The sequence below is a fragment of the Pongo pygmaeus genome, chromosome 10, assembly GCF_028885625.2.
Source record: "Pongo pygmaeus isolate AG05252 chromosome 10, NHGRI_mPonPyg2-v2.0_pri, whole genome shotgun sequence".
NCBI classification, from domain to species: Eukaryota; Metazoa; Chordata; class Mammalia; order Primates; family Hominidae; genus Pongo; species Pongo pygmaeus.
Genome location: NC_072383.2, coordinates 127796788 through 127824336, shown reverse-complemented (window position 1 = coordinate 127824336; position 27549 = coordinate 127796788). Strand labels below are relative to the sequence as shown.

Sequence of the window (27549 nt, the reverse complement as noted above, 5' to 3'; positions counted from 1 at the left end):
AAAACCCTTCGCCCAAAGGTTATTTTGGAGTTTTCAAAAGGAACACAACATCAACATTTTAAGGCAGTCAGAATTGCTAACAGCTGCCTTTGCTTTGAAGTAAATGAGGTTTGACAGCGATTCATCCGCAGTGAAGTGCTGTGTGTGCTAGTTATAAAATCATTCCCGAATTTCACTCTACCTTGCCTTAAGAAGTTGAAAAAAAAAATGTATATTTACCTACAAAGGAGCAATTCACAACAGTTCAAATACTGGTACCATAAGCATATACATTTTTAAAGGAACATGACGAATAAAATGTATTGCTCTGAGGACTGCAGTTGGGAGCTGATTTGAAAGGACAATGGAGATTAATACTAGCGACAACCCCTAAGCGGAGGTGCTGACATCTGGCTGAGGACGATCAAGTTACAAACTCACACTTTGTGCTTTGAAAGCACCTAACAGCAGATTCATGGGCACGGACACACAGCTTCTACCATCTCCCTCTGTGTTTTTTTCTTTGGGTTTTTTTTTTTTTTATAAGTGATGCCAAATTAAGAGCAAATATTATGCATACAACGTCAGTCATTTCTTAAATGTAAGGAGAGGATTTTTTTCCTAGATTATTTACCGTGTTCTCTCTGGACCCCGAAGGTTTGCAGATCTTAACTTTTGTCAGTAAGTTCAGTACATTCACCCGGTATCCAAGGGGATACATGGATATCCCAAAGACTTATGATAAAGTAACAGCATGAACCTAAGTAGACACTGACATAAGAAATCCACGTATTCAGAAAGAACACATGAAACCTGGATCAAAGACGTCAGGAAGCAGTGGCCACATGTTTCCTTTCGACAGGAAAACAGGCTTTATCAGGTGCCCATCAACGCTTGTTTACGCCATGTCTATCGTGTGCAGTGTGTGTGCTGAGAATCACCAGGGGCACCATGCATGAGGTACTGGGTGCTTTAATCGCATGAGGAAAATTCAGTGCTAAAGGCTGGCACTGGTGTGAGCGAGCCCAGCCTGCGCTTTTCTGGGTTCATTCTTCAGGAGCCCCCAAGGCAATGAACTAACAATGAAACAAGAGAAGGAACATCTTTTTCTGTGAGACACATGCTGGTGATTCTCTCTAGGACCTAGCATCAAGCACCGAAGATAATGGTTAAATACCCCAGTCAAAAACCTCTCAAGGAGGAGAAGAGATGTTGTAGGTGGTCCCATTGCAAAAGGGATGCGAGGATTGCCAGGATCTTTTACAGAAGAGGGGACATAGCCCAGCCAGGGCCTGCCCGGGTTTCACGAGCACGGCCTTCCCACTCCAGCCTCGGTCCTGAAAACACAGATACGCCGGTGGGGAATTGCAGAGTGGTGCTGGGATAGACACATTTTGTCAAAAAAGATGAAGCGATTTTATAGAGCTGACTGCTAGATGAAGAGATTAGATCCACCCTGGCCCCCACGCCACCCCGACATCTATGATCACTACCCTGCTCCTGTCTCCTGCCACCTGCAAAGTCCAGCCCTTTCTTCTCCTCCCTTAAATTCTGGAATTACAGAACATATGGAAAAGAAAGAGAAAAGATCAAGTAAAAGGAGGCTTCCTGCAAAAATACCTTCACCCTGTTTCCTATCCTAATCTTTTGTAACCTTAGCTGCCTTCCTGTCAGAGATATTTAGAGGGTCAGAGAGGCAATGCTATCCCAGTTTTATTTTACATCGTAGCTGGCAAGGAGAAATAGCAATGAGAAATGAAATGATATTTTTAAACTTCCAGATAGAACTTCAAAAGTACTTTTGAACTCCAACAGGTATGCTGCTTGGCCTTTTTAGCTTTGAGAAGTGCAGAATGTTATTGACAAAGACGTCACCTCCATAAATAAGAGAAGGAGTGATGGACAATTTCATACTCTCACTTTCAGTACTCGAGTTACATAATTACCTCCAAAATTGCAGCTGACATGCCTTCAGAGACAGAGCTATTCACCACCGCGAAGCAATTCTTCACCACCGCGTGCAGATCTTCTTGAGGCATCTCTCCAATCAATCGTACCCCAGCGGCCCTGAAACACAAAGCAGGAAGAGTGGCTCTGATTCCAAGAATCTCGTGGGTAGGCAGCTGAGAGGAGGAGAGATGACAATTTGGGTGTAATACTCTAGATCAGCAAGTAAGCACTGTTGACCACGCATTCAGCCAGGAGAACTATACTGGGGTGGAAATCCTTACAGCTCATGTCCCTGACAAGGGAGGGAGGGAGTTGCTTAACATGTCTGCTTTTGTTTTCAATATGCTCCATAAAGACACCTGCTCTCAAAGATTAGAAGAGTCGGAGATAAGGTTTGTGCCATTTTCTCTGCATGATTTAGAGAACATTTTTCTAATAATTCAACTTTTTTTCAAATAATTCTTTAAAATACTAATGAGACAATAAGAATAGAAATAATAGAAATAGGCCAGGTGCAGTGGCTCACACCTGTTATCCCAGCACTTTGGGAGGCCTAGGCGGGCGGATCACCTGAGATCAGAAGGTCGAGACCAGCCTGGCGAACATGGCGAAACCCCGTCTCTACTAAAAATACAAATATTAGCCAGGCGTGTTGGTGCGCACCTGTAATCCCAGCTACTCGGGAGGCTGAGGCAGGAGAATTGCTTGAACCTGGGAGGCGGAGATTGCAGTGAGCTGAGATCGTGCCATTGCACTCCAGCCTGGGTGACAGAGCAAGACTAGGTCTCAAAAAAAAGGAGGCGGGGTGCAGTGGCTCACGCCTGTAATCCCAGCACTTTGGGAGGCCAAGGCGGGTGATTACGAGGTCAGGAGATCGAGACCATGGTGAAACCCTATCTCTACTAAAAATACAAAAGATTAGCCGGGTGCAGTGGCGGGCGCCTGTAGTCCCAGCTACTCAGGAGGCTGAGGCAGGAGAATGGCATGAACCCAGGAGGTGGAGCTTGCAGTGAGCCGAGATCGCGCCACTGCACTCCAGCCTGGGCGACACAGCGAAACTCTGTCTCAACAACAACAACGACGACAAAAAAAAAGAATGGAAATAGAAATACTAAATAGAGATGATAATGTCACAAAAGCCCTGTTCCCAGCACACAGTGCTGACAGCTATTTTGTCACAGACATTTTGCCTTGTTCTATTTTTTTCACCAGACAATGTAAATCTTCACCTTTCTTCGATCTTCCCCATCGCCACCGCTGGCCACCACCCTTATGGCTCTGCCAGGCCTCCCTTCCCCGAGCAGGTGATACTTTTGCACACATGTGTCTGCACCTAGGAGTAATCTAAAGATCCCTGATTATAGATGGGGAAAAACCAGTCTTTGTCAGTGCCCTTTGCGGTTGGTGTGGCCAATGAGTCTGGCTGGAATCCCGGGGGCTGTGAGGACACTGCTTTACAGGGGGCTGACCCAAATAAGACCCACATCCTTCTGGTCTGCTCATTCCCATCGCCCCACTTAAAACACAGACTGATGACACAGCTCTATAGCCACCATGTCACCTTCAGGATGGGAGCCACAGGCTGGGAAGGCAGGACAGAGACAGGAGCCAAATCCCTGAGGTCTCAGGGAAGCCTCCGTTTTGCTCCTTGACTGACCACCCTCAGACTTGTTGATGTGAGCAATGAAACTTCAGTCTGTTCAAGCTTGTGCTGTCGGTTCCTGGCCGACAAGTGCAACTTATAACCAACACACTAACAAATTGCTCTCCAGGCAGGCTGTGACAAAGGGCAATACCCCTCAATTGTTCCAAACCCTTGAGAGTTTAAATCTTTCCATTTTGGCCAATGTGATCCGTTTAAAAATTATAATCACAAAGTGGTTTTTATTGGCCTCTCCCTGGGCAAATAATAGTGCCTAGGATGCCACGGGCTCGCCGGGAGGATGCATGAGGAAACACTGGGAAACTGCTTGGAATAGTGCCTGGGACTGGAGAAATGTGAGTTCAGGTAATTCAGGGCCACCCAGGCTTCCCGTTCTGCAAAACGACTGGTCTCCACCAACTCTAACCTTTTCACGTTGGCTTTCACTTCCCTTGTAAACACTGGATCGACCTGAAAAGAGACAAAGATAAATGTCAGCGGTCGCTGCCTGCTAGTGGCGCTGTCAGCCAGCCAGCATGGGCCAGGCCAAAGCCCTGGTGCCAGCGCAGTGCAGGCCTCGGTCTGCAACCATGGGGGTGTCCTCGCGGCTGCTGCGTGCAGTGATCATGGGGGCCCCGGGCTCGGGCAAGGGCACCGTGTCGTCGCGTATCACCCAATACTTCGAGCTAAAGCACCTCTCCAGTGGGGACCTGCTCTGGGACAACATGCTGTGGGGCGCAGAAATTGGCATGTTACGTGTTCTCACTCATAAGTGGGAGTTGAACAATGAGAACACATGGACACAGGGAGGGGAACATCACACACTGGAGCCTGTTGGGGGTCGGGGGCTGGAGGAGGGATAGCGTTAGGAGAAATACCTAATGTAAATGATGAGTTGATGGGTGCAGCAAATCAATATGGCACATGTATACCTATGTAACCAACCTGCACATTGTGCACATGTACCCCAGAACTTACATATATATATATATATATATATATATATATATATATATATATATAAATTGACGTGTTAGCCAAGGCTTTCATTGACCAAGGGAAACTCATCCCAAATGATGTCATCTTGGTTGACCCTACAGGAGCTGCAAAATCTCACCCAGTCTAGCTGTTGGATAGTTTTCCAAGGACACTTCCACAGGCAGAAGCCCTAGATAAAGCTGATCAGATCGACACAGTGATTAACCTGAATATGTCCTTTGAGGTAATTAAACAACACCTTACTGCTCACTGGATTCATCCCACCAGTGGCTGAGTCTACAACATTGAATTCAACCCTCCCAAAACTGTGGACATTGAGGCTCTGACAGGGGAGCCTCTCATTCAGCATGAGGATGATAAACCAGAGACGATTATCAAGAGACTAAAGGCTTATAAAGCCAAACAAAGCCAGTCCTGGACTATTACCAGAAAAAAAGCAGTGTTGGAAACATTCTCCGGAACAGAAACCAACAAGACTTGGCCCTGTGGATATGCTTTCCTACAAACTAAAGTTCCTCAAACAAGCCAGGAAGCTTCAGTTACTCCATAAGGAGAAATGTGTGGAACTATTAGTAGTAAGATGGGCAAACCTCATAGTCCTTGCATTTAGAAGCTGCTTTTCCTAAGACTTCCAGTATGTATGAATTCTTTGAAAATTATATGACTTTTATTTCTACTGATTTTATTCTAGACACTAAGGATGTGCCAAATGAGTCAGATACTAAGATTCATCCTTTGAAATCATCTAGTGTGTTTTACGCAGCTATCCTCAAAAACATCAGTGATGTCTGAACTTTTAAAACATCTGTTGGAGCAAAATTAAAAGAGCATTTGGTAGTAATCTAACTTTTTGTTCAGTTAATAAGTGGTTGATAAAGCTTCCGCATTTTCCCGGAAAAGTTAAAAAAAAGTTACATGTCTGGAGGAGCCAAGATGGCTGAATAGGAACAGCTCCAGTCTACAGCTCCCAGCGTGAGCAACGCAGAAGATGGGTGATTTCTGCATTTCCATCTGAGGTACCAGGTTTATCTCACTAGGGAGTGCCAGACAGTGGGCGCAGGACAGTGGGTGCAGCGCACCGTGCGCCAGCCGAAGCAGGGCAAGGCATTGCCTCACTCGGGAAGCGCAAGGGGTCAGGGAGTTCCCTTTCCAGGTCAAGGAAAGGGGTGACAGACGGCACCTGGAAAATCGGGCTACTCCCACCCGAATACCGCGCTTTTCCGATGGGCTTAGGAAACAGTGCACCAGGAGATTATATCCTGCACCTGGCTCGGGGGGGGTCCTACGCCCATGGAGTCTCGCTGGTTGCTAGCACAGCAGTCTGAGATCAAACTGCAAGGTGGCAGTGAGGCTGGGGGAGGGGCGCCCACCATTGCCCAGGCTCACTAAGGTAAACAAAGCAGCCCTGAAGCTCGAACTGGGTGGAGCCCACTACAGCTCAAGGAGGCCTGCCTGCCTCTGTAGGCTCCACCTCTGGGGGCAGGGCACAGACAAACAAAAAGACAGCAGTAACCTCTGCAGACTTAAATGTCCCTGTCTGACAGCTTTGAGGAGAGCAGTGGTTCTCCCAGGACGCAGCTGGAGATCTGAGAACAGGCAGACTGCCCCCTCAAGTGGGTCCCTGACCCCTGACCCCCAAGCAGGCTAACTGGGAGGCACCCCCCAGCTGGGGCAGACTGACATCTCACACGGCCGGGTACTCCAACAGACCTGCAGCTGAGGGTCCTGTCTGTTAGAAGGAAAACTAGCAAACAGAAAGAAAATCCACACCAAAAACCCATCTGTACATCACCATCATCAAAGATCAAAAGTAGATAAAACCACAAAGATGGGGAAAAAACAGAGCAGAAAAACTGGGAACTCTAAAAAGCAGAGCGCCTCTCCTCCTCCAAAGGAACGCAGTTCCTCACCAGCAATGAAACAAAGCTGGACGGAGAATGACTTTGACGAGTTGAGAGAAGAAGGCTTCAGACGATCAAACTACTCCGAGCTACAGTAAGAAATTCAAACCAAAGGCAAAGAAGTTGAAAACTTTGAAAAAAATTTAGACGAATGTATAACTAGAATAACCAATACAGAGAAGTGCTTAAAGGAGCTGATGGAGCTGAAAGCCAAAGCTCGAGAACTACGTGAAGAATGCAGAAGCCTCAGGAGCTGATGTGATCAACTAGAAGAAAGGGTATTAGTGATGGAAGAGGAAATGAATGAAATGAAGCAAGAAGGGAAGTTTAGAGAAAAAAGAATAAAAAGAAATGAACAAAGCCTCCAAGAAATATGGGACTATGTGAAAAGACCAAATCTACGTCTGACTGGTGTACCTGAAAGTGATGGGGAGAATGGAACGAAGTAAGAAAACACTCTGCAGGATATTATCCAGGAGAACTTCCCCAGTCTAGCAAGGCAGGCCAACATTCTGATTCAGGAAATACAGAGAACGCCACAAAGATACTCCTCGAGAAGAGCAACTCCAAGACACATAATTGTCAGATTCACCAAAGCTGAAATGAAGGAAAAAATGTTAAGGGCAGCCAGAGAGAAAGGTCGGGTTACCCACAAAGGGAAGCCCATCAGACTAACAGTGGATCCCTCAGCAGAAACTCTACAAGCCAGAAGAGAGTGGGGGCCAATATTCAACATTCTTAAAGAAAAGAATTTCAACCCAGAATTTCATATCCAGCCAAACTAAGCTTCATAAGCGAAGGAGAAATAAAATATTTTACAGAAAAGCAAATGCTGAGAGACTTTGTCACCACCAGGCCTGCCCTAAAAGAGCTCCTGAAGGAAGCACTGAACATGGAAAGGCACAACCGGTACCAGCCGCTGCAAAATCATGCCAAAATGTAAAGACCATCGAGACTAGGAAGAAACTGCATCAACTAACGAGCAAAATAACAAGCTAACATCATAATGACAGGATCAAATTCACACATAACAATATTAACTTTAAATGTAAATGGACTAAATGCTCCAATTAAAAGACACAGACTGGCAAATTGGATAAAGAGTCAAGATCCATCAGTGTGCTGTATTCAGGAAACCCATCTCATGTGCAGAGACACACATAGGCTCAAAATAAAAGGATGGAGGAAGATCTACCAAGCAAATGGAAAACAAAAAAAGGCAGGGGTTGCAATCCTAGTCTCTGATAAAACAGACTTTAAACCAACAAAGATCAAAAGAGACAAAGAAGGCCATTACATAATGGTAAAGGGATCAATTCAACAAGAAGAGCTAACTATCCTAAATATATATGCACCCAATACAGGAGCACCCAGATTCATAAAGCAAGTCCTGAGTGACCTACAAAGAGACTTAGACTCCCACACAATAATAATGGGAGACTTTAACACCCCACTGTCAACATTAGACAGATCAACGGGACAGAAAGTTAACAAGGATACCCAGGAATTGAACTCAGCTCTGCACCAAGCAGAACTAATAGACCTCTACAGAACTCCCCACCCCAAATCAACAGAATATACATTTTTTTCAGCACCACACCACACCTATTCCAAAATTGACCACATACTTGGAAGTAAAGCTCTCCTCAGCAAATGTAAAGGAACAGAAATTATAAGAAACTGTCTCTCAGGCCACAGTGCAATCAAACTAGAACTCAGGATTAAGAAACTCACTCAAAATCACTCAACTACATGGAAACTGAACAACCTGCTCCGGAAGGACTACTGGGTACGTAACGAAATGAAGGCAGAAATAAAGATGTTTTTTGAAACCAACAAGAACCAACACACAGCATACCAGAATCTCTGGGATGCATTCAAAGCAGTGTGTAGAGGGAAATTTATAGCACTAAATGCCCACAAGAGAAAGCAGGAAAGATCTAAAATTGACACCCTAACATCACAATTAAAAGAACTAGAAAAGCAAGAGCAAACACATTCAAAAGCTAGCAGAAGGCAAGAAATAACTAAAATCAGAGCAGAACTGAAGGAAATAGAGACAAAAAAAAACCGTTCAAAAAATAAATGAATCCAGGAGCTGGTTTTTTGAAAGGATCAACAAAATTGATAGACCACTAGCAAGACTAATAAAGAAAAAAGATAGAAGAATCAAATAGACGCAATAAAAAATGATAAAGGGGATATCACCACCGATCCCACAGAAATACAAACTACCATCAGAGAATACTACAAACACCTCTATGCAAATAAACTAGAAAGTCTAGAAGAAATGGATAAATTCCTTGACACATACACCCTCCCAAGACTAAACCAGGAAGAAGTTGAATCTCTGAATAGACCAATAACAGGATCTGAAATTGTGGCAATAATCAATAGCTTACCAAAGAAAAAGAGTCCAGGACCAGATGGATTCACAGCCGAATTCTACCAGAGGTACAAGGAGGAACTGGTACCATTCCTTCTGAAACTATTCCAATCAATAGAAAAAGAGGGAATCCTCCCTAACTCATTTTATGAGGCCAGCATCATCCTGATACCAAAGCCGGGCAGAGACACAACCAAAAAAGAGAATTTTAGACCCATATCCTTGATGAACATTGATGCAAAAATCCTCAATAAAATACTGGCAAACCAAATCCAGCAGCACATCAAAAAGCTTATCCACCATGATCAAGTCCCTGGGTTGCAAGGCTGGTTCAATATACGCAAATCAATAAATGTAATCCAGCATATAAACAGAATCAAAGACAAAAACCACATGTTTATCTCAATAGATGCAGAAAAGGCCTTTGACAAAATTCAACAACCTTTCATGCTAAAAACTCTCAATAAATTAGGTATTGATGGGACGTATCTCAAAATAATAAGAGCTATCTATGACAAACCCACAGCCAATATCATACTGAATGGGCAAAAACTGGAAGCATTCCCTTTGAAAACTGGCACAAGACAGGGATGCCCTCTCTCACCACTCCTACTCAACATAGTGTTGGAAGTTCTGGCCAGGGCAATTAGGCAGGAGAAGGAAATAAAGGGTATTCAATTAGGAAAAGAGGAAGTCAAATTGTCCCTGTTTGCAGATGACATGATTGTATATGTAGAAAACCCCATCGTCTCAGCCCAAAATCTCCTTAAGCTGATAAGCAACTTCAGCAAAGTCTCAGGATACAAAATCAATGTGCAAAAATCACAAGCATTCTTATACACCAATAACAGACAAACAGAGAGCCAAATCATGAGTGAACTCCCATTCACAATTGCTTCAAAGAGAATAAAATACTTAGGAATCCAACTTACAAGGGACGTGAAGGACCTCTTCAAGGAGAACTACAAACCACTGCTCAATGAAATAAAAGAGGATACAAACAAATGGAAGAACATTCCATGCTCATGGGTAGGAAGAATCAATATCATGAAAATGGCCATACTGCCCAAGGTCATTTATAGATTCAATGCCATCCCCATCAAGCTACCAATGACTTTCTTCACAGAATTGGAAAAAACTACTTTAAAGTTCATATGGAACCAAAAAAGAGCCCGCATCGCCAGGCCAATCCTAAGCCAAAAGAACGAAGCTGGAGGCATCACACTACCTGACTTCAAACTATACTACAAGGCTACAGTAACCAAAACAGCATGGTACTGGTACCAAAACAGAGATATAGATCAATGGAACAGAACAGAGCCATCAGAAATAACGCCTCATATCTACAACTATCTGATCTTTGACAAACCTGAGAAAAACAAGCAATGGGGAAAGGATTCCCTATTTAATAAATGGTGCTGGGAAAACTGGCTAGCCATATGTAGAAAGCTGAAACTGGATCCCTTCCTTACACCTTATACAAAAATTAATTCAAGACGGATTAAAGACTTACATGTTAGACCTAAAACCATAAAAACCCTAGAAGAAAACCTAGGCATTACCATTCAGGACATAGGCATGGGCAAGGACTTCATGTCTAAAACACCAAAAGCAATGGCAACAAAAGCCAAAATTGACAAATGGGATCTAATTAAACTCAAGAGCTTCTGCACAGCAAAAGAAACTACCATCAGAGTGAACAGGCAACCTACAGGATGGGAGAAAATTTTCGCAACCTACTCATCTGACAAAGGGCTATTATCCAGAATCTACAATGAACTCCAACAAATTTACAAGAAAAAAACAAACAACACCATCAAAAAGTAGGCAAAGGATATGAACAGACACTTCTCAAAAGAAGACATTTATGCAGCCAAAAGACACATGAAAAAGTGCTCATCATCACTGGCCATCAGAGAAATGCAAATCAAAACCACAATGAGATACCATCTCACACCAGTTAGAATGGCCATCATTAAAAAGTCAGGAAACAACAGGTGCTGGAGAGGAGGTGGAGAAATAGGAACACTGTTACACTGTTGGTGGGACTGTAAACTAGTTCAACCATTGTGGAAGTCAGTGTGGCGATTCCTCAGGGATCTAGAACTAGAAATACCATTTGACCCAGCCATCCCATTACTGGGTATATACCCAAAGGACTATAAATCATGCTGCTATAAAGACACATGCACACGTATGTTTATTGTGGCACTATTCACAACAGCAGAGACTTGGAGCCAACCCAAATGTCCAACAATGATAGACTGGATTAAGAAAATGTGGCATATATACACCATGGAATACTATGCAGCCATAAAAAATGATGAGTTCATGTCCTTTGTAGGGACATGGATGAAATTGGAAATCATCATTCTCAGTAAACTATTGCAAGGACAAAAAACCAAACACTGCATGTTCTCACTCATAGATGGGAATTGAACAATGAGAACACATGGACACAGGAAGGAGAACACCACACTCTGGGGACTGTTGTGGGGCGGGCGGAGCGGGGAGGGATAGCATTAGGAGATATACCTAATGCTAAATGATGAGTTAATGGGTGCAGCACACCAGCATGGCACATGTTTACATATGTAACTAACCTGCGCATTGTGCACATGTACCCTAAAACTTAAAGTATAATAATAATAAAAGAAAGAAAGAAAGAAAAAAAAGTTACATGTCATTGGGGGAAAATATGTGATCAGAAATGTTTGCACAGATCGATGCCACAAAAGACATCTCCAGCGTTGTGGAATATGGTGAGACACAATATAAAATGCCAGAAAGAAAGCAACTGGGTTTACAGATTTGTTGTAAGACACAAATCCTCTGCTACTAAGAAATGTATATGCTAACCATATGTGCTGTGTTTATTTTGTTGTTAAGCATACCTTCAGTTTACTCAGAATTTTCAATTTGCTACAAAAATGTATCCATTAGCATATAGAAGAATATTACTTTAAGATGACTTATTTCCTTTGAAAATACATATGTACTGAGGGTTATGATTTATGTCAGAAATTGACATTATAAGTCCTTGGACAAGCACCAAAGTTGAAGGAATTTTCAACAAAATGTAATTAAAATCTATATGTTTTCAGATGTGACTCAGGTTAAGAAATGTGTTTTAGGATCTACTTGCCGGTTTCTCTTTTTGATCCAAATGTATGATCTGCCCTGATAAATAACAAGTTATAGTGCCACTGCCTGCCAAAAAAAAAGAGAGAGAAAAGAGAAAACCTGTGGCACTATGTAAATAAAGTAAACACACTTTGTCGTTAGTAAATAGATGAGACATGCCTGGGAAATGCTCCCTTGGCATAAATAGCAATCAATCATAATTAGTAAACAGGTGTGCCAATAAAAAGAATTTACACAATAGGTTAACAAGGACCAGTAAGTGAGTTTCCTGAAGGAGTTCTTTGTTCCTGATCAAAGAAATCGATACCTGTTAGCATTCACTGCCACCTTAAAGGGAAAGAACTCTGTTGGTGTCATCTGAGAAACCATTTAAAAATTGGAATCTAGGCCGGGCGTGGTGACTAACGCCTATAATCCCAGCACTTTGGGAGGCTGAGGCGGGTGGATCATGAGGTCAGGAGATCGAGACTATCCTGGCCAACATGGTGAAACCCCATCTCTACTAAAATACAAAAAATTACTCGGGCGTGGTAGCAGACGCCTGTAGCCCCAGCTACTCAGGAGGCTGAGGCAGGGGAATCACTTGAACCCAGGAGGCGGAGGTTGCAGTGAGCCGAGATCGCGCCACTGCACTCCAGCCTGGGGGCCGAGCGAGACTCTGTCTCAAAACAAACAAACAAACAAACAAACAAACAAACAAAATTGGAATCTAAAGTGATTCCTGAGTGGACAGCAAGGATGGCTGCTGATGGGCTGTGTGGTCTGGGAGAAGTGGGGCAGTATGAGAGGTGGACGAAAAATCCGATGGTGTCTTCCATGGCGTATTTACTCTTAACTTCACTTGGTCCCAAATCAAATGAAACAAGCCCTCGTACAAGCTGTTATTAATTGCCTTTAAAAATCTGTTCCATTTTTTTTCCCAGGTACTTAAAATACAAGTGCCAGTAAGCAGTTCTTATGTATTTTTGGGGGAAAAATTTTATTTTCCTTTTCTTCTGATATTTTAAAAATGCATCGATCTTTCAAGAAGAACCAAAGTTTCTTAAAAGAACTATAGTAAACACTTCATTCTTTATACAACTTTCTATAATGCCTTATTTAAATGTTAATCGTATGTGCTTTCTAAAAACGTTGTGAACTACCAAACTTGTGGATTATCACTAGGTTATCAGGCATACATTAGTCTTTATCAGAATAAAATGAAATTTCCTAACTGTGGCTATAACTTTGTCCTTGGTCCTTCCCAGGGCCTGCTCCCCCACCTTCCTTCCTGCTGCCTGATGTCCCCATGGCTTCTGAATGACTGTGTTCTAATAAATAACCTTAAAACAGTTGGGGGGTGGGGGGGAAAGACACATGTTAGCAAAAGCCTGAAATGAGGTTAAGTCTCCAGGAATTACATCGAATGGCAGCAGAGCCAGACTCAACAATTCAGAGAGGGAAAAAAATAAATAGGAAATGGTACTATGAGCCCAGCTATTAAATAATGAAAACAATAATAGTAAAAAAAAAAAAAAAAGAGAGAGAGAGAGAGAGACCGGGCACGGTGGCTCACGCTGGTGGCTCATGCCTGTAATCCCAGCATTTTGGGAGGCCGAGGAGGGGGGATCATGTGATCAGGAGTTCGAGACCCGCCTGCTGGCCAACATGGTGAAAGCCTGTCTCTACTAAAAACACAAAAATTGACCAGGCGTGGGGGTAGAGTGAGCACCTGTAATCCCAGCTACTTGGGAAACTGAAGCGGAAGAATCGCTTGAACCTGGGGGGCGGAGGTTGCAGTGAGTCGAGACAACTGCATTGCACTCCAGCCTGGGTAACAGAGCGAGACTCTGTCTCAAAAAAAAAAAAAAAAAAAAAAAATAGAGAGAAGGAAGAGAGAGAATGTTCCAAAGAATACATATAGGCTCTGGTTAGGAGCCTGTATGGTTACACCTGAGTGTGGTGAGTGAGAACCCTTCAGCCAACTTAAGGTCTTGAGACAGAGTTGTTTCCAGAAATGGGACAATTTGACAACCACCCAATATTGCAGTGGAAGTGTTGCTTAAATGGTGCAGAAGGATTTTGTCATAAAATCATTCAGGCCGAATAGGTTGGAATCCTTAGTAAGTCTATGACCAAAGGTCTGACCATATCAAAATATTTTTTAACAGGATGACTTCTCAGAAACAGTTTGAAGGGCCAGGATCTGATCATCAGCTGATGAATGAGTAAGCATGACATGCCCATCCATACAAAGGAGTGCCACTCAGCCGTGACAAGGAAGTGCCGACTTAGGCCGCAACAAGGGTGAGCTTGGAAAACACGATGCCACATGAGTTACACCAGACAGAAAAGACCACAGAGTGTATGATTCCACGTCTATGAAATGGTCAGAGCAGGCAAATCACAGAGACGGAAAGTAGATTAGCGGTTACCCAGGGGTTGCTTAGGATCTAATTAGGAGTTATTGGGGTGAGGGGGAAATGGGAAGCGACTGCTCAGTGGATAGAGGGTATCCTCTTGGGGTGAGAAAAAATATTCAGGAATGAGATAGGTGTGATGGTTGCACAACTTTGTGAATAGACTAAAACCCACTGGCTTGTACACTCTAAAATGGTGAATTTCGTGGCATGTGAATTCCACCTCAACTTTTTAAAGCCTAGGGGCAGCCTTTTCATTAGTCACAACCTAACATCCTCCAGTCCCAACTTGACTCCTACTTTGCATCTGGAAGGAACAGGTGCTTTGGGGCAGGGATTATTTCCATCCTGTTGCATTCCTGAAGGCTAATAACACACTTGTTGAATTCATGCAAAAATTAATAACAATGTGTTCAAACTTATCGCTCCTCAAAGACAGGCCAGAAGTTTTTAAGCAAACTCGTAGTGGATGTGTGGAAGCCAGAAAGAGGCAGCAGCAGACTGAGGGGACTCCGGATATAGAGGGCCAGGGTCAAGGCCACCCAGGCACCAAACTAGCCTCATGCACATTAACGGACCTCCCTGCGTGTCAGTTTGCTCATTTGTACAGTGAGAACTCTAGCACCTTGAGATTGCTCAGAGGAGTAAATGACTTAGAAGACATGAAGCGCTGAGCTGAGCCTGTATTCACATTCAGGCTGACCCCAGGGGCTGAATTTGTAAAACTATGCTCTGCCGCCTCTCTGGTTGCTGTTAGAACTGTGCCTGGGACACAGTAACTGCTATACGTGTTGCAGAAGAAAAAAGTCAAATGTCAAAGTCTTATTAGAAAAATACTAGAAGAAAATAACAATGAGAGCTACAGACGGCACCACCAATACAAAATACCAACACAATACCAATACGGATGGCACCACCAATACAAAATACATCTATTGAGAGCTACAATACAATACAAAATACATCTGTTGAGAGCTACAGACGGCAACACCAATACAAAATAATCCATAAGCTTAATCTTATATATGTACACATATATGTGTACATATATAAGATATATATACATATATTAAAAACGGGGTCTGATACGGTTTGAATCTGTGTCCCCACCCAAATCTCCTGTTAAATTGTAATCCCCAGTGTTGGAGGTGGGGCCTGGTAGGAGGTGATTGGATCATGGGGGTGGTTTCTAACAATTTAGCACCATCCCCCAGTGTTGTCTCATGATGGAGTTCTCAGGAGATTTGGCTGTTTAAATGTGTGTGGCACCTCCAGCCTCGCGCTTTTCCTCCTGACCCAGACGTGTGAGATGCGCCTACTTCCCCTTCGCCTTCCACTGTGATTGCAAGTTTCCTGAGGCATTTGCTGGCTGTGCTTCTTATACAGCCTGAGGAACTTGAGCCAATTAAACCTGTTTTCTTTATAAATTATCCAGTCTCAGGTAGTTCTTTATAGCAGTGGGAGAACTAACACAGGGTCTCACTATGTGGCCCAGGCTGGTCTCGAACTCCTGGGCTCAAGTGATCCTCCTGCCTCGGCCTCCCAAAGGGCTGGGATTACAAGCATGAGCCACTGTGCCCGGCTGAGCTTAATCTCAAATATGTACTTTTTTTTTTTTTTTTTTTAGTAGTGACAGAGTTTTGCCATATTGGCCAGGCTGGTCTCGAACTCCTGACCTTAAGTGATCCACCCACCCTGGCCTCCCAAAGTGCTAGGATTACAGGTGTGAGCTGCTGCACCTGGCCTCAAATGTGTACTTTTGAGATTAAGTACACATCTGAGATTAAGTGACACCGCCACATTTCTGAAGACTCCAGAACTGGGAGGTAGAGAGAAGCTCCCTGATTGCCTGAAAGGAACCCCTGGATTCCCAGGGGCAGCAGCCACACTCCTCACCACCAGAAACCTCGCCGTGACACGACATCATCTTATGCAACCTCGTCTTGTGCAATGATCTCATCTTGTGCAACGATCTGGCCTCAGGTAAGTTTGCTTACTGAGGTGATGAGAGGACCTTCCTAGGGTGCTGTTTCACCTTTTCCAGCCCACTCAGGACAAAGCTGCAGAATACAGTTATCATATCTGGCTCATCCAACAGCAAAGTCTTCAACAAAACAACCAACACCCATGCCTCTCCTGGTCTTATCGACAATGAATAGAATTTTAAAATACTGAAAAAAAATTCCTAAATGTATGCAAGTGTAACACAAAATTCTAAGCATTTATTCAAAGATACAGGCAGAGGGTCTAAACACATTTTGCTAATGCTATGCCTGCAGTTTCTTCCCAGCTGCTACTCCTGATGAGTCGGGAATGAAGGTATATTCAACTTCTATTCTCATTTACACTTTACCAGTAGGCATCATGAGTTACAAACCAAGTTGGTTTGAAGAATATGATGATATCCCAACAGTTTATAACACTAGCTGAAATAATGCTGCTTTCTAGAAACTTTATTTCTGTTTCTTCTGGCAAGGAGATGTTTCATGTGTATATTAAACCCCAATTCCTTCAGATGACCAGAAAGCCTGAGACTTAACCCAAAGGATTGGTAATGCTAAGCTCGTTGACATCCCTGAGATCACTAAGTCACTGAAAATTTGCTGTTAGCCTTCAGCCAATTTGGATGCATAAGAAAATTTAAAAGAATTCCTAGAAATCTATTTCAAGAGAAAAATTCATAGCCATACACAATTTTTTTGTTTATTGCTGTTGTTGCTATTAATAGTTAATACTTCTCGGCCACCTACTCTGTGCAGAACATATGCTAAGTCCTTCACACGCATTAGCTTATTTCTTCCAACAACCTGGTTATCATTACCCGCCTTTTACACATGAAGACACTGAAGCTCAGAGAGTTCTATAACTTAACCAGGATCACACAGTTAGAAGTTGCTGAGCCAGTATTCACATTCAGGCTGACTCCTGGGGCTGAATTTGTAAAACTATGCTCTGCTGCCTCTCTAGTTTCTGTTCAAAGTATTTCCTCAGATATAGTTCATAAGCTCATGTCGATTCTGGAAAGCCTACCTACTTATTAATTTACCCACTACACCCCATCCGTGTCCGTATTAGTCTGTTCTCACACTGTTAATAAAGACATATTCAAGACTGCATAATTTACAAAGGAAAGAGGTTTAATTGACTCACAGCTCCAATGGGCTGGGGAGGCCTCTGGAAGCTTACAGTCATGGTGGAAGGGAAGCAAACACGTCTTTCTTCACATGGCAGCAGCAAGGAGAAGTGCAGAGTGAAGGGGGAAAGCCCCTTATAAAACCATCAGATCCCGAGAACTTACTATCACAAGAACAGCATGAGGGTAACCACCCCCATGATTAAACTACCTCCCATGACACGTGGAGATTATGGGATTGCAATTGAAGATGAGATTTGGGTGGGGACACAGCCAAACCATATCAGTGTCTGTGTCCCTGTATTCTCTCTACCAGGAATGTCATCCTCTGTGCCCAAAACCTATTCATACTCTGAGATGCAGGCAATGCCCCCTCTCTGAGACACCTTCCCATCACCCTGTCCAGAAGTAACATCTCCACCCCATGCTATTGTAACACCTCCTACCACAGGGGCCAACCTCTTTTGATACTTGCCCACCTCCTCCTCCTATCTCCATGTTCCTCCCAAGGCCATGCACAGGGCCCTGCATACAGTTCTATGCTCATAAGATCTGCAAAAAGAATGATTTCCAGCAGACCCCACCTTTCCATTTGCCATTTCTGATGCCTTTTGCTTGAATTATCCTAAACAACTGAATTATCCTTTAACCCTAACATCTTATCATGAAAAAGCACACAGTCCAATGAAGGCCTTTTTTGGGCTCTACATATTAATTTTCAAAATCACATTTTATGAGTATTTTTAGTTAGGAATTTCTCTTATTTTTAATTTTATTAGCATGCTTCTGCTCTCATGAATAACTAAGGAAAAATAATTTATCAAGGAAAGAAATCAAATTTTATAAGACCACAAAAACACTTCATCTAAAACTTAAGGCATAACAGCAACTTTCAAGTTGAAACTAAAAACTGCATTAAATTTTTCTGGATTTACCTTCCACATCAGTTCACTTTCAAATCTCTTAGTGAAGCCACGTGGAACAAAGTGCAAGATAAAGAAAAAAAGAAGGGGGGATATTTTTATTTAATGAAAGCACATGTCATGAAATTTTAAAGGGCAAAAGCATCTCAAGCCACAATGAAAATTCTCATTTCCTCCTTCCAAGCTTATTTATTTTCTAGCAAAATATATTGTTACAACTCCTAGGCTTAAGGGAAGTAATCTTTGATATAAGAAGTTATTGTGGAAAGTCATTAAGCTGTCATGCTCAAACCAAATGTGCATACCCCACTCCTTATCAAAGAGCACCAGAAAATGCACCCACATATGATCGCCTGCAAGCAGAGACCATATGTTTTGTTGAAATGGTTGAGCTAAGAGATCAAAGAAGCTTTAATAGAAAACCAAAGCCACGCTCAAACCATCCTGCAGCTAAAACAGAATCTCAGCATGTCAAAGCAGAAAGGTAACATCAGCATGAAAAGATATTTTATGGCCAGGCGCGGTGGCTCACGCCTGCAATCCCAGCACTTTGGGAGGCCGAGACAGGCGGATCACGAGTTCAGGTGATCGAGACCATCCTGGCTAACACGGTGAAACCCCGTCTCTACTAAAAATACAAAAAATTAGCTGGGCGTGGTGGCGGGCGCCTGTAGTCCCAGCTACTGGGGAGGCTGAGGCCGGAGAATGGTGTGAACCCGGGAGGCGGAGCTTGCAGTGAGCCGAGATCAGGCCACTGCACTCCAGCCTGGGTGACAGAGCGAGACTCTGTCTCAAAAAAAAAAAAAAAAGATATTTTATTTAACACTCACAGGATGCTGCCTAGGAACCAGGCACTATTCCAGGCACCGTCCAAGAGTTCACTCATCGAATCCCCGCTGCAAACTGTGAGGCAGATAGTATTAGCTCAGTCATCCCCATTTTATAGATGGGGAAACTGAGGGACAGAGCAGTTAAGTCCTGTGCACCCAGGTAGCTGGATCCAGAATCCACGACATGCATGTGACCACTCTACTACACAGCCATGTGGTTGTGGTCTAGGGGTGTTAACTAACTTGCCAGCGGTTAGCATTGAATGATTGCGTGGATTTCATACGGGACTACAACCCATCTTTTTAAAAAGTTCTTGCTAAGAATTACCACAAAAATGAACATGTGTATGGCATCTAAAAACTAAAACAGTGCTAGGCATGGTGGCATGAGCCTGCAGTACCAGTGACTTGGGAGGCTAAGGTGCGAGGATTGCTTGAGGCCAGGACTTCCAGACCAGCCTGAGAAACATAGTGAGATCCCATCTCTACAAATAAATACATAAACAAATAAATATAAATAAAACATATGCAGCCTCAGCGACATTTTGGGCAATCTAAGAACATCTCTACTATTTTGTTTTTTTTTTTTTGAGACAGAGTCACTCTGTCACCCAGGCTGGAGTACAATGGCACAATCTTGGCTCACTGCAAACTCTGCCTCCCGGGTTCAAGCAATTTCCTTGCCTCAGCCTCCTGAGCAGCTGGGATTACAGGCATGTGCCACCACACCCAGCGATTTTTGTGATTTTAGTAGAGATGGGTTTTCACCATGTTGGCCAGCCTGGTCTCGAACACCTGACCTCAAGCTATCCGCCTGCCTCAGCCTCCCAAAAGGATTACAGACGTGAGCCACCATGCCCGGCTACTCTACTATTTTATAAAGCGCTGATAGAGTAGAAAATGCAAATTAAAAAGCAGAGAGATGATATTCAAAGAAAGCTGCTTTGACTATCAACTGCCTCCTGGCTGCGCCCAGAAATGGCCAGTGCAGAAGTCCACACAGCCCGCACCCCACCTGTACTTGCCTTTCCTGAAGCACCTCCAGCCTGTCCTGTTCCAGGCTCACAAAAGGGTGGGCTGTGACCCTGGCTGGGACAATTCAGTTCCCTCTTCCTGTACCCCATCCTTGAAGAGAATGACAGAGACTTCCAGGACCCTGTCCTGGACCCCATCTCCTTGAAGAGAATGACAGAGACTGAGGCATGGGTGGGGCTCATTTTCTCAGGTGTGAAGCCTTGAATGAAGGGCTTCTTGATGCGACATCCTGGCCTCTGGAATGTCTTGGTTCTGCCTAAATCCAAGCTGGCTCGCCAGCCTGCCCAGGAATTCTCTTAGTGAGACCTTGTCTTCTTCTAATCAATAGCTTTTCGCTGGCGTTGGGCCAGAGGTGGTTTCTGATGCTTGGGGTGGAGGCTCGGGACTGAGCTGGTGTGGTTTCTTCATTGGGACCTCCTGCGAATTGGGGCTTCATGGAGAGAAATGGACAAGAGGGAAACACTGCTGTAGATGCACTGCCATTGCCTCCTAAAAATAGACTAAGCTGGCTGGGCGCAGTGGCTCACACCTGTAATCCTAACATTCTGGGAGGCCGAGGCGGGCGGATCACCTGAAGTCAGGAGTTCGAGACCAGCCTGGCCAACATGGCGAAACCCCATCTCTACGAAAAATACAAAAATTAGCCAGGTGTGGTGGCACGTACCTATAATCCCAGCTACTTGGAAGGAGAATCGTTTGAACCCAGGGGGTGGAGGTTGCAGTGAGCCGAGATCGTGCCACTTCATTCCAGCCTGGGCAACAGAGCAACACTCCATCTAAAAAAAAATAAATAAAGACTGTCTCTTTGAAGACACAGTAAGTCAATGTGATTTTGTACTAAGAGGCACTGAACGTGACCTAGAAAAGCTCCAGCCCTCCAAAGTGTCTAGCTGATACCTAAAGGGTGTGTTCATTCATTGAGCTTTGCAGTTAACAGAGAAAGACATGGGCTGAAGCAGAGTGTGCTCCCGTTGGATGTCACAAATAGTGGTGAGATTCAGGGTGTTAAATCTGTTGCATGCCGTACTCTTTCCAATAAGAATTTTAATGTGACCCAAGACTTGACCTCTCGCCCACTTCTCAGATCCACCTCCCAATCTTCAGCGCGTGCACTAGTCACACTGCAGGAAATAGTCAACTTCAAGCATGAAATTGCCTTAGTCCCCTCCTAGTTCTGTATTCAGAAGTGTAATTAAATTGAATGCTTGACTCTGAAAAGTAATCGATGTTTGGAAATGTTATAATGATGATGGAAGAGAGGGAGTTTCAGCTGAGTGGTCGGGGAAGGGTGTCTGAGAGGGTGGCATCTGAGCCAGACTGAGGTCTGCAGAGAGAGAATTTCACCCCAAGGAAGCAGCAAGTGCACTGGCCCTAACCAGAGTCCAACACACCCACAGACCCACACACAGACCCTCCATCGGGGGTCGCCCAAGTCACAGCTTTTCAAACTACACCCTAGGTAGCAAATTATAAAATCAATTTTGGGGTAAAATAAAAACAAGCATTTCTCAAAATGGCGTAGAATAGAACAGCATATCATCACAAAGGGCAGCCCGGGACAATGTAAAAAATCAGAATGCATGAACTGCATGAAGTAAAAGAAAGTGTATTGTTTAACAGAGCGTGTTTCTGACGTACGCATGCGTGTGGCGGGTTCCTGTGTAAAATGCGCGGGAATCGGCTCCGCCTGCGCACGGGCGCCGCCTGTGTCTCCCCGCATCGCTTCCCCACTCTGTGTTCAGTGACGTGGGCTGAGGAACTGGAAACTGGCCTTGGTAAAGCATTGACACACGGACACTGATACACAGGGCTTTTAGGAAACAGGGCTCCCCCACTTCCTAAAAAGCTCTCTCTCCCAGACAGGAGTGGTTTCCTGCTTACAGTTAAAAAACAAACAACACGCGAAGACACCAGCCTATCTGCAGCACGAGGCACTGAAACACGTGCCCAGAGGCCCCCATCCTGTGAGGCTTCAGTGGGACATGGGAAATCTAGAGGCCCCCATCCTGTGAGGCTTCAGTGGGACATGGGAAATCTAGAGGCCCCCATCCTGTGAGGCTTCAGTGGGACGGGGGGAATCTAGAGGCCCCCATCCTGTGAGGTTTCAGTGGGACGGGGGGAATCTAGAGGCCCCCATCCTGTGAGGCTTCAGTGGGACGGGGGGAATCTAGAGGCCCCCATCCTGTGAGGCTTCAGTGGGACGGGGGGAATCTAGAGGCCCCCATCCTGTGAGGCTTCAGTGGGACGGGGGGAATCTAGAGGCCCCCATCCTGTGAGGCTTCAGTGGGACGGGGGGAATCTAGAGGCCCCCATCCTGTGAGGCTTCAGTGGGACGGGGGGAATCTAGAGAAACCCATTCTGTGAGGTTTCAGTGGGACATGGGAAGTCTAGAGGCCCCCATTCTGTGAGGCTTCTGTGGGACGGAGGGAATCAAGAAGTAAATAAGTTGTTGGAAGGGGCTTGTAATTTGTTAGATTCAGTGAGGCCTTAGAAACGTAGAAACTCAAATTATTTCATCCACTGAGATGACGTCAAGGTTTTATGGCGGTGGCTGTTGCTTTTCCCTTAGATATGAAAGACCTTCGACAAGGCAGGGATCTTAAACTAGGGTCGTGCCCAGAGCCTTCGTTTCTGCTAAAGGCCCACTGAGGCTGAAGACCGGCAGCCTCACTGTAAACCACGACTGGATGTGGAAGCCTCGGTTTCAGCAAATCCCAGGACAGCTCGGGGCTACGTGTAAACAGGCACAAACCTGGCGCTTATGACCTGTTTGCTTAAACAACAAATCCATAACCAAAGGGTGCACTTTTCCATTTCCTAGGACTGCTTTAATTATAGATAGCAAAGTGCCTCGTGAAAGAGGTGCTTTAGAATTCTTAATAATTTATGGCAATGAATTTAAAAAACTCTCAGACCACTGGAGTCCTTCCTACCAGGGTCTGGGACACTCTGCTGCAATGCTGCCTCTCCCAGCTACCCTTTCCTCTCATTACTTTGTGTTCTCTGCTCCACCCAAACCAGCTAACGTGCTGGGCTGGACATGCAGCTCCAGACGGGGATGTGGGGGTTTCAGGGACGGCGATCTAGTTGGGGTGTGAGCTCTAGGGGACTCATCTGGGACCTGTACTTGCCTACCACGTATCTTGTCATCAGGTATGTTACAGATGTGTTAGACTAGCTTGGAAATGGAGAGGGGGGATCTCTGGAAATCATGGAGGAGCTAAAGCTTCCCCAGACGGGGCTTTCCATCGCCGCCAGGAGCCGGCAGCACCTTCAAGCAGCCCCGTGCCCCCGACTGTTCCCTAATCCTGGAATGTCAAGTCCCAGTCAGCCCCTCAACAGGCAAAGCCATGGCAATCCCTGCTCAAACCCATTTCGCAATGACCTCCCTCCAGAATTAGGAAAGGAAAGAAAGTACAGAGATGCATTTTGTAGGACATACAAGGCCAACAGGTGTATATGTGTGTGTGTGTGTGTGTGTGTGTGTGTGTGTGCGCGCGCGCATGCGTGCACATATCCTCACATGAACACAGTGTTTAGTTAGTTCCCAGCACTTAAAAATAAAGGCATTTCACTGACGTTATTTTTAATAAAAAAACCACACACATTCACCCTTTCAAATAAAAAGAGGAGGCCTCTGGACTTGTGGCTTCTCCTGCAGAGTCAGCTCCTGGCCCTGCAGGGACAAGATTCCTAACAGCCACTTTAGGAGGGAAGACAAACACTTTTTCCACTGACTGTGCTTTCAGAAGCAGGCAAACGGAAGAGGGGAGGTGCCGTGTTCCATAAGAAGTGGTAGAAGAGGGCCGGGCATGGTGGTTCACACCTGTAATCCCAGCACTTTGGGAGGCCGAGGAGGTGGGCGGATCACTGGAGGTCAGGAGTTCGAGACCAGCCTGGCCAACATGGTGAAACCCCCGTCTCTACTAAAAATACAAAATTTGCCGGGCGTAGTGGTGGGCGCTTGTAATCCCACCTACTCGGGAGGCTGAGACGGGAGAATCGCTTGAACCCAGGAGGCGGAGGTTGCAGTGAGCCGAGATCACACCGCTGTACTCCAGGCTGGGTGGCAGAGTGAGACTCCATCTCAAAAAAAAAAAATTTAAAAAGTGGCCATGCGCAGTGGCTCAAGCCTGTAATCCTAGCACTTTGGGAGGCCGAGGCAGGCGGATCACGAGGTCAGGAGATTGAGACCATCCTGGCCAACATGGCGAAACCCCGTCTCTACTAAAAATACAAAAAATTAGCCAGGCGTGGTAGCACGTGTCTGTAGTCCCAGCTATTAAGGAGTCTGAGGCAGAAGAATTGCTTGAACCCATGAGGCGGAGGTTGCTGTGAGCCAAGATCACGATATTGCACTCCAGCCTGGGCGGCAGAGCAAGACTCCGTCTCACCAAAAAAAAAAAAAAAAAAGGTGGTAGAAGAGATGTATTTCCTCTGGGAGGTGAAAAACATTTCTCATTGCTTCATATGAAAACAACAGCAGCAACAACGGTGTCTCTCCTAAAAGACTATTACTTAAGAAGCCATTAAGAAACAAATGGCACCTGCTCCCTCACCGGCAGGCAGCTGAGTTAAAGAGGACAGATCAATCCAGGCAGCGTCCTTTGTTCCAGCAGCTCTCTCTTCTCCCGCCTCTGCAATCAGCTCACATGCACCCGGAGTCTTTACTTCTCTGGAAGAGGGCTCTGTCACATACCTAGTGCTATCTGTGTGCCCCTGCGTTTGCCCCCTGTACCAGCTTCCTGATCCAGAAAAAGCCAGACATTGCGACCAGATGATCGTCAGTTCAGTGTTTGTGGATGATCTTCTCCAGCAGGGGTTCCTTTTAAGTATTTCTTCCACCCCACACGCTAATGCTGTACAGAACTCTTTCCCAAACTTTGGCTAGTCGCATGTACTTGCACCGTTTGTCATATCTGCGTGCCATCTGCACCACTGCTTATACTTTTTGTGAAGTCAATTTATTTTGAAAGGCAATTTTCATAATTGGAAAGCCGGTATCAAGCACTATATGTGGGATGTGATCATCAGAATGAAAACAATGAAAAAGAAAACCACGTTATTAAATGCCTTCTAGATACTGTTGTTGCCTACCCATGGCCCCAAGTCTGAGGCCTTCTCTCTTGATTAGCCAGAATTTGAGCATCAAACTAGAAGTTTTTCTTTCAATGTTCTTCAAACAGAAAAATGAAAAGATAATTTTAAAAAGTAATAATAATAACCATACCTCTATGGGACTTAACATGAATTAGCGCACTGGGAATTATCTTGTTACTACTACAATGCTAGCACTTAACGTGTGTGTGTGCATGCATATATGTGCGTGTATGTTAACAAACTGCCACATTTAAGCGTAATTTATCTTCCATATGGTATTCAATGTGGCCACACAGATTCTAGCCCTTGATGTTTTTATTTGTTTGTTTGTTTTGAAACGGAATCTTGCTCTGTCACCCAGGCTGGAGTGCAGTGATGCAATCTCGGCTCACTGCAACCTCCACTTCCCGGGTTCAAGGGATTCTCATGCCTCAGCCTCCCAAGGAGCTGGGATTACAGGTGCAGGCCACCATGCCTGGCTAATTTTTGTATTTTTAATTTTTGTACCTTTAGTAAAGAAGGGGTTTCACCTTGTTGGCCTGGCTGGTGTCAAACTCCTGACCTCAGGTGATCCGCCCCTCTTGGCATTCCAAAATGCTGGGATTACAGGCCTGAGCCACCACACCTGGCCTAGCCCTTGACATTTTTAGTATCTTATGTGGCCCTTTCCAGGTAAATATTTCCAAAAGCCTTTGAAAATACTGAGAAAAGCTTGTAACTCCCATGTTATGCTTTTTTTTGGGGTCCCTAGGGAACTACAAAAAACTATATAAGGAAGAACCACAAAACAGACAAGGCTCCCGGCAGTTGTGTAGAGTTCCCTTCACTCGGATTTTCAGGGACACTGCTGCTTTAGGGACCGGAAACAGAACACCCCCGAAGAAACAGAGTTGTCACTGCCAGTGGTACACCCCATCTGGCTGGAAACGCTAAGTGTGTTTTGTTTTCCAAACTGCTTGGAGTCAGTGCAAGCTCTTTCTCCTGAGATGACCAGAGCAGCCACACAGACTTTATTTAACGCTGCAGACCAGGCAGCTTAGTCCATGAGAGCTGCTATCGCAAAATACCATAAAACAGAGGCTGACAAACAACAGAAATGTGCTGCTCATGGTTCCAGAGGGTGGAAGCCAACATCGAGGTGCGGGAAAGATGGGTGTCTGCGAGGCCTGCTTCCCATCCAGATGCTCGCTGGGTCCTCGCTTGGTGGAAGGGGCGAGGCAGCTCTCTGGGGCCTCCCTAATAGGCACGAATCTGCCCTCATGCCTGAATCACCCCCAAAGGCCCCACGTCCTAATACCCTCACACTGGGGAACAGGTTTCAACATAGGAATCTGGAGGGATGCACACACTCAGGCCATAGCAGCAACCCTGGAACAAAAACCCCACAAAGAGGCCGGGTGCGGTGGCTCACGCCTGGAATCCCAGCACTTTGGGAGGTTGAGGCAGGTGGATCACCTGAGGTCGGGAGTTCGAGACCAGCCTGGCCAACATGGTAAAACCCTGTCTCTACTAAAAATACAAAAATTAGCCAGGTGTGGTGGCAGACGCCTATAATCCCAGCTGCTAGGAAGACTGAGGCTGGAGAATCACTTGAACCCAGGAGGCAGAGGTTGCAGTGATCCGAGATCACACCATTGTACTCTAGCCTGGGTGACAGGAGCAAAACTCCGTCTCAAAAAAAAAAAAAGAAAAAAAAAAAAACCCACAAAGACGCGGAGCTGTCACTGGCAGCGGTCCACCCTGTCTGGCTGGAAACATTAGGTGTATTCTGTTTTCCAAACCGCTTGGAGTAAAGATGAGTTCATTTTCATGAGATGAGCAGTGCAGCCACAGATTCTATGAATCCTAAGCGCTTGGGACTTCTATTAGGACCGGCGTGGAACACAGCACGTGTTGGGTCCTGATCTGGTGAGGGATGAGTGAATATCCCGGAGTCCCCACGGAATGGGAAGCAGCGTCTGCAAGTGGCTCCCAGGGGCTCCATCCCTCGGCCACGGTCACCACGGTCGGGTAAGAACGTCTCCCATCCCAGCGTGTTTCTCGGATTTACAGATACTCATTTTCCACACAACAAGGCTCCCAAAGGTGTCACCTACCATCTGATGCTGGGTGGAAGGAACCACGCCAA

General features: G+C 45.0%; 1 protein-coding gene and 1 pseudogene across 8 annotated transcripts in view; one reads left to right on the top strand and one right to left on the bottom strand.

Moving 5' to 3' along the window:
- Positions 1-27549, bottom strand: part of GLT1D1 (glycosyltransferase 1 domain containing 1) — a 140231-nt gene that overhangs the window by 35250 nt on the left and 77432 nt on the right. For all 8 annotated transcript variants that reach the window (XR_008492957.2, XM_054444237.1, XM_054444232.1 and 5 more), the window contains 2 exons: positions 3999-4042; positions 1926-2046 (listed from right to left, as the gene is read on the bottom strand). Coding sequence is in view for 7 of the 8 variants with exons in the window: in XM_054444237.1 (XP_054300212.1) it covers positions 1926-2046; positions 3999-4042 (165 nt within the window). In the remaining variant the exon portion in view is untranslated. The remainder of the gene's footprint in view (positions 1-1925; positions 2047-3998; positions 4043-27549) is intronic.
- On the top strand, positions 4162-5120 carry LOC129010242 (GTP:AMP phosphotransferase AK3, mitochondrial-like; annotated as a pseudogene).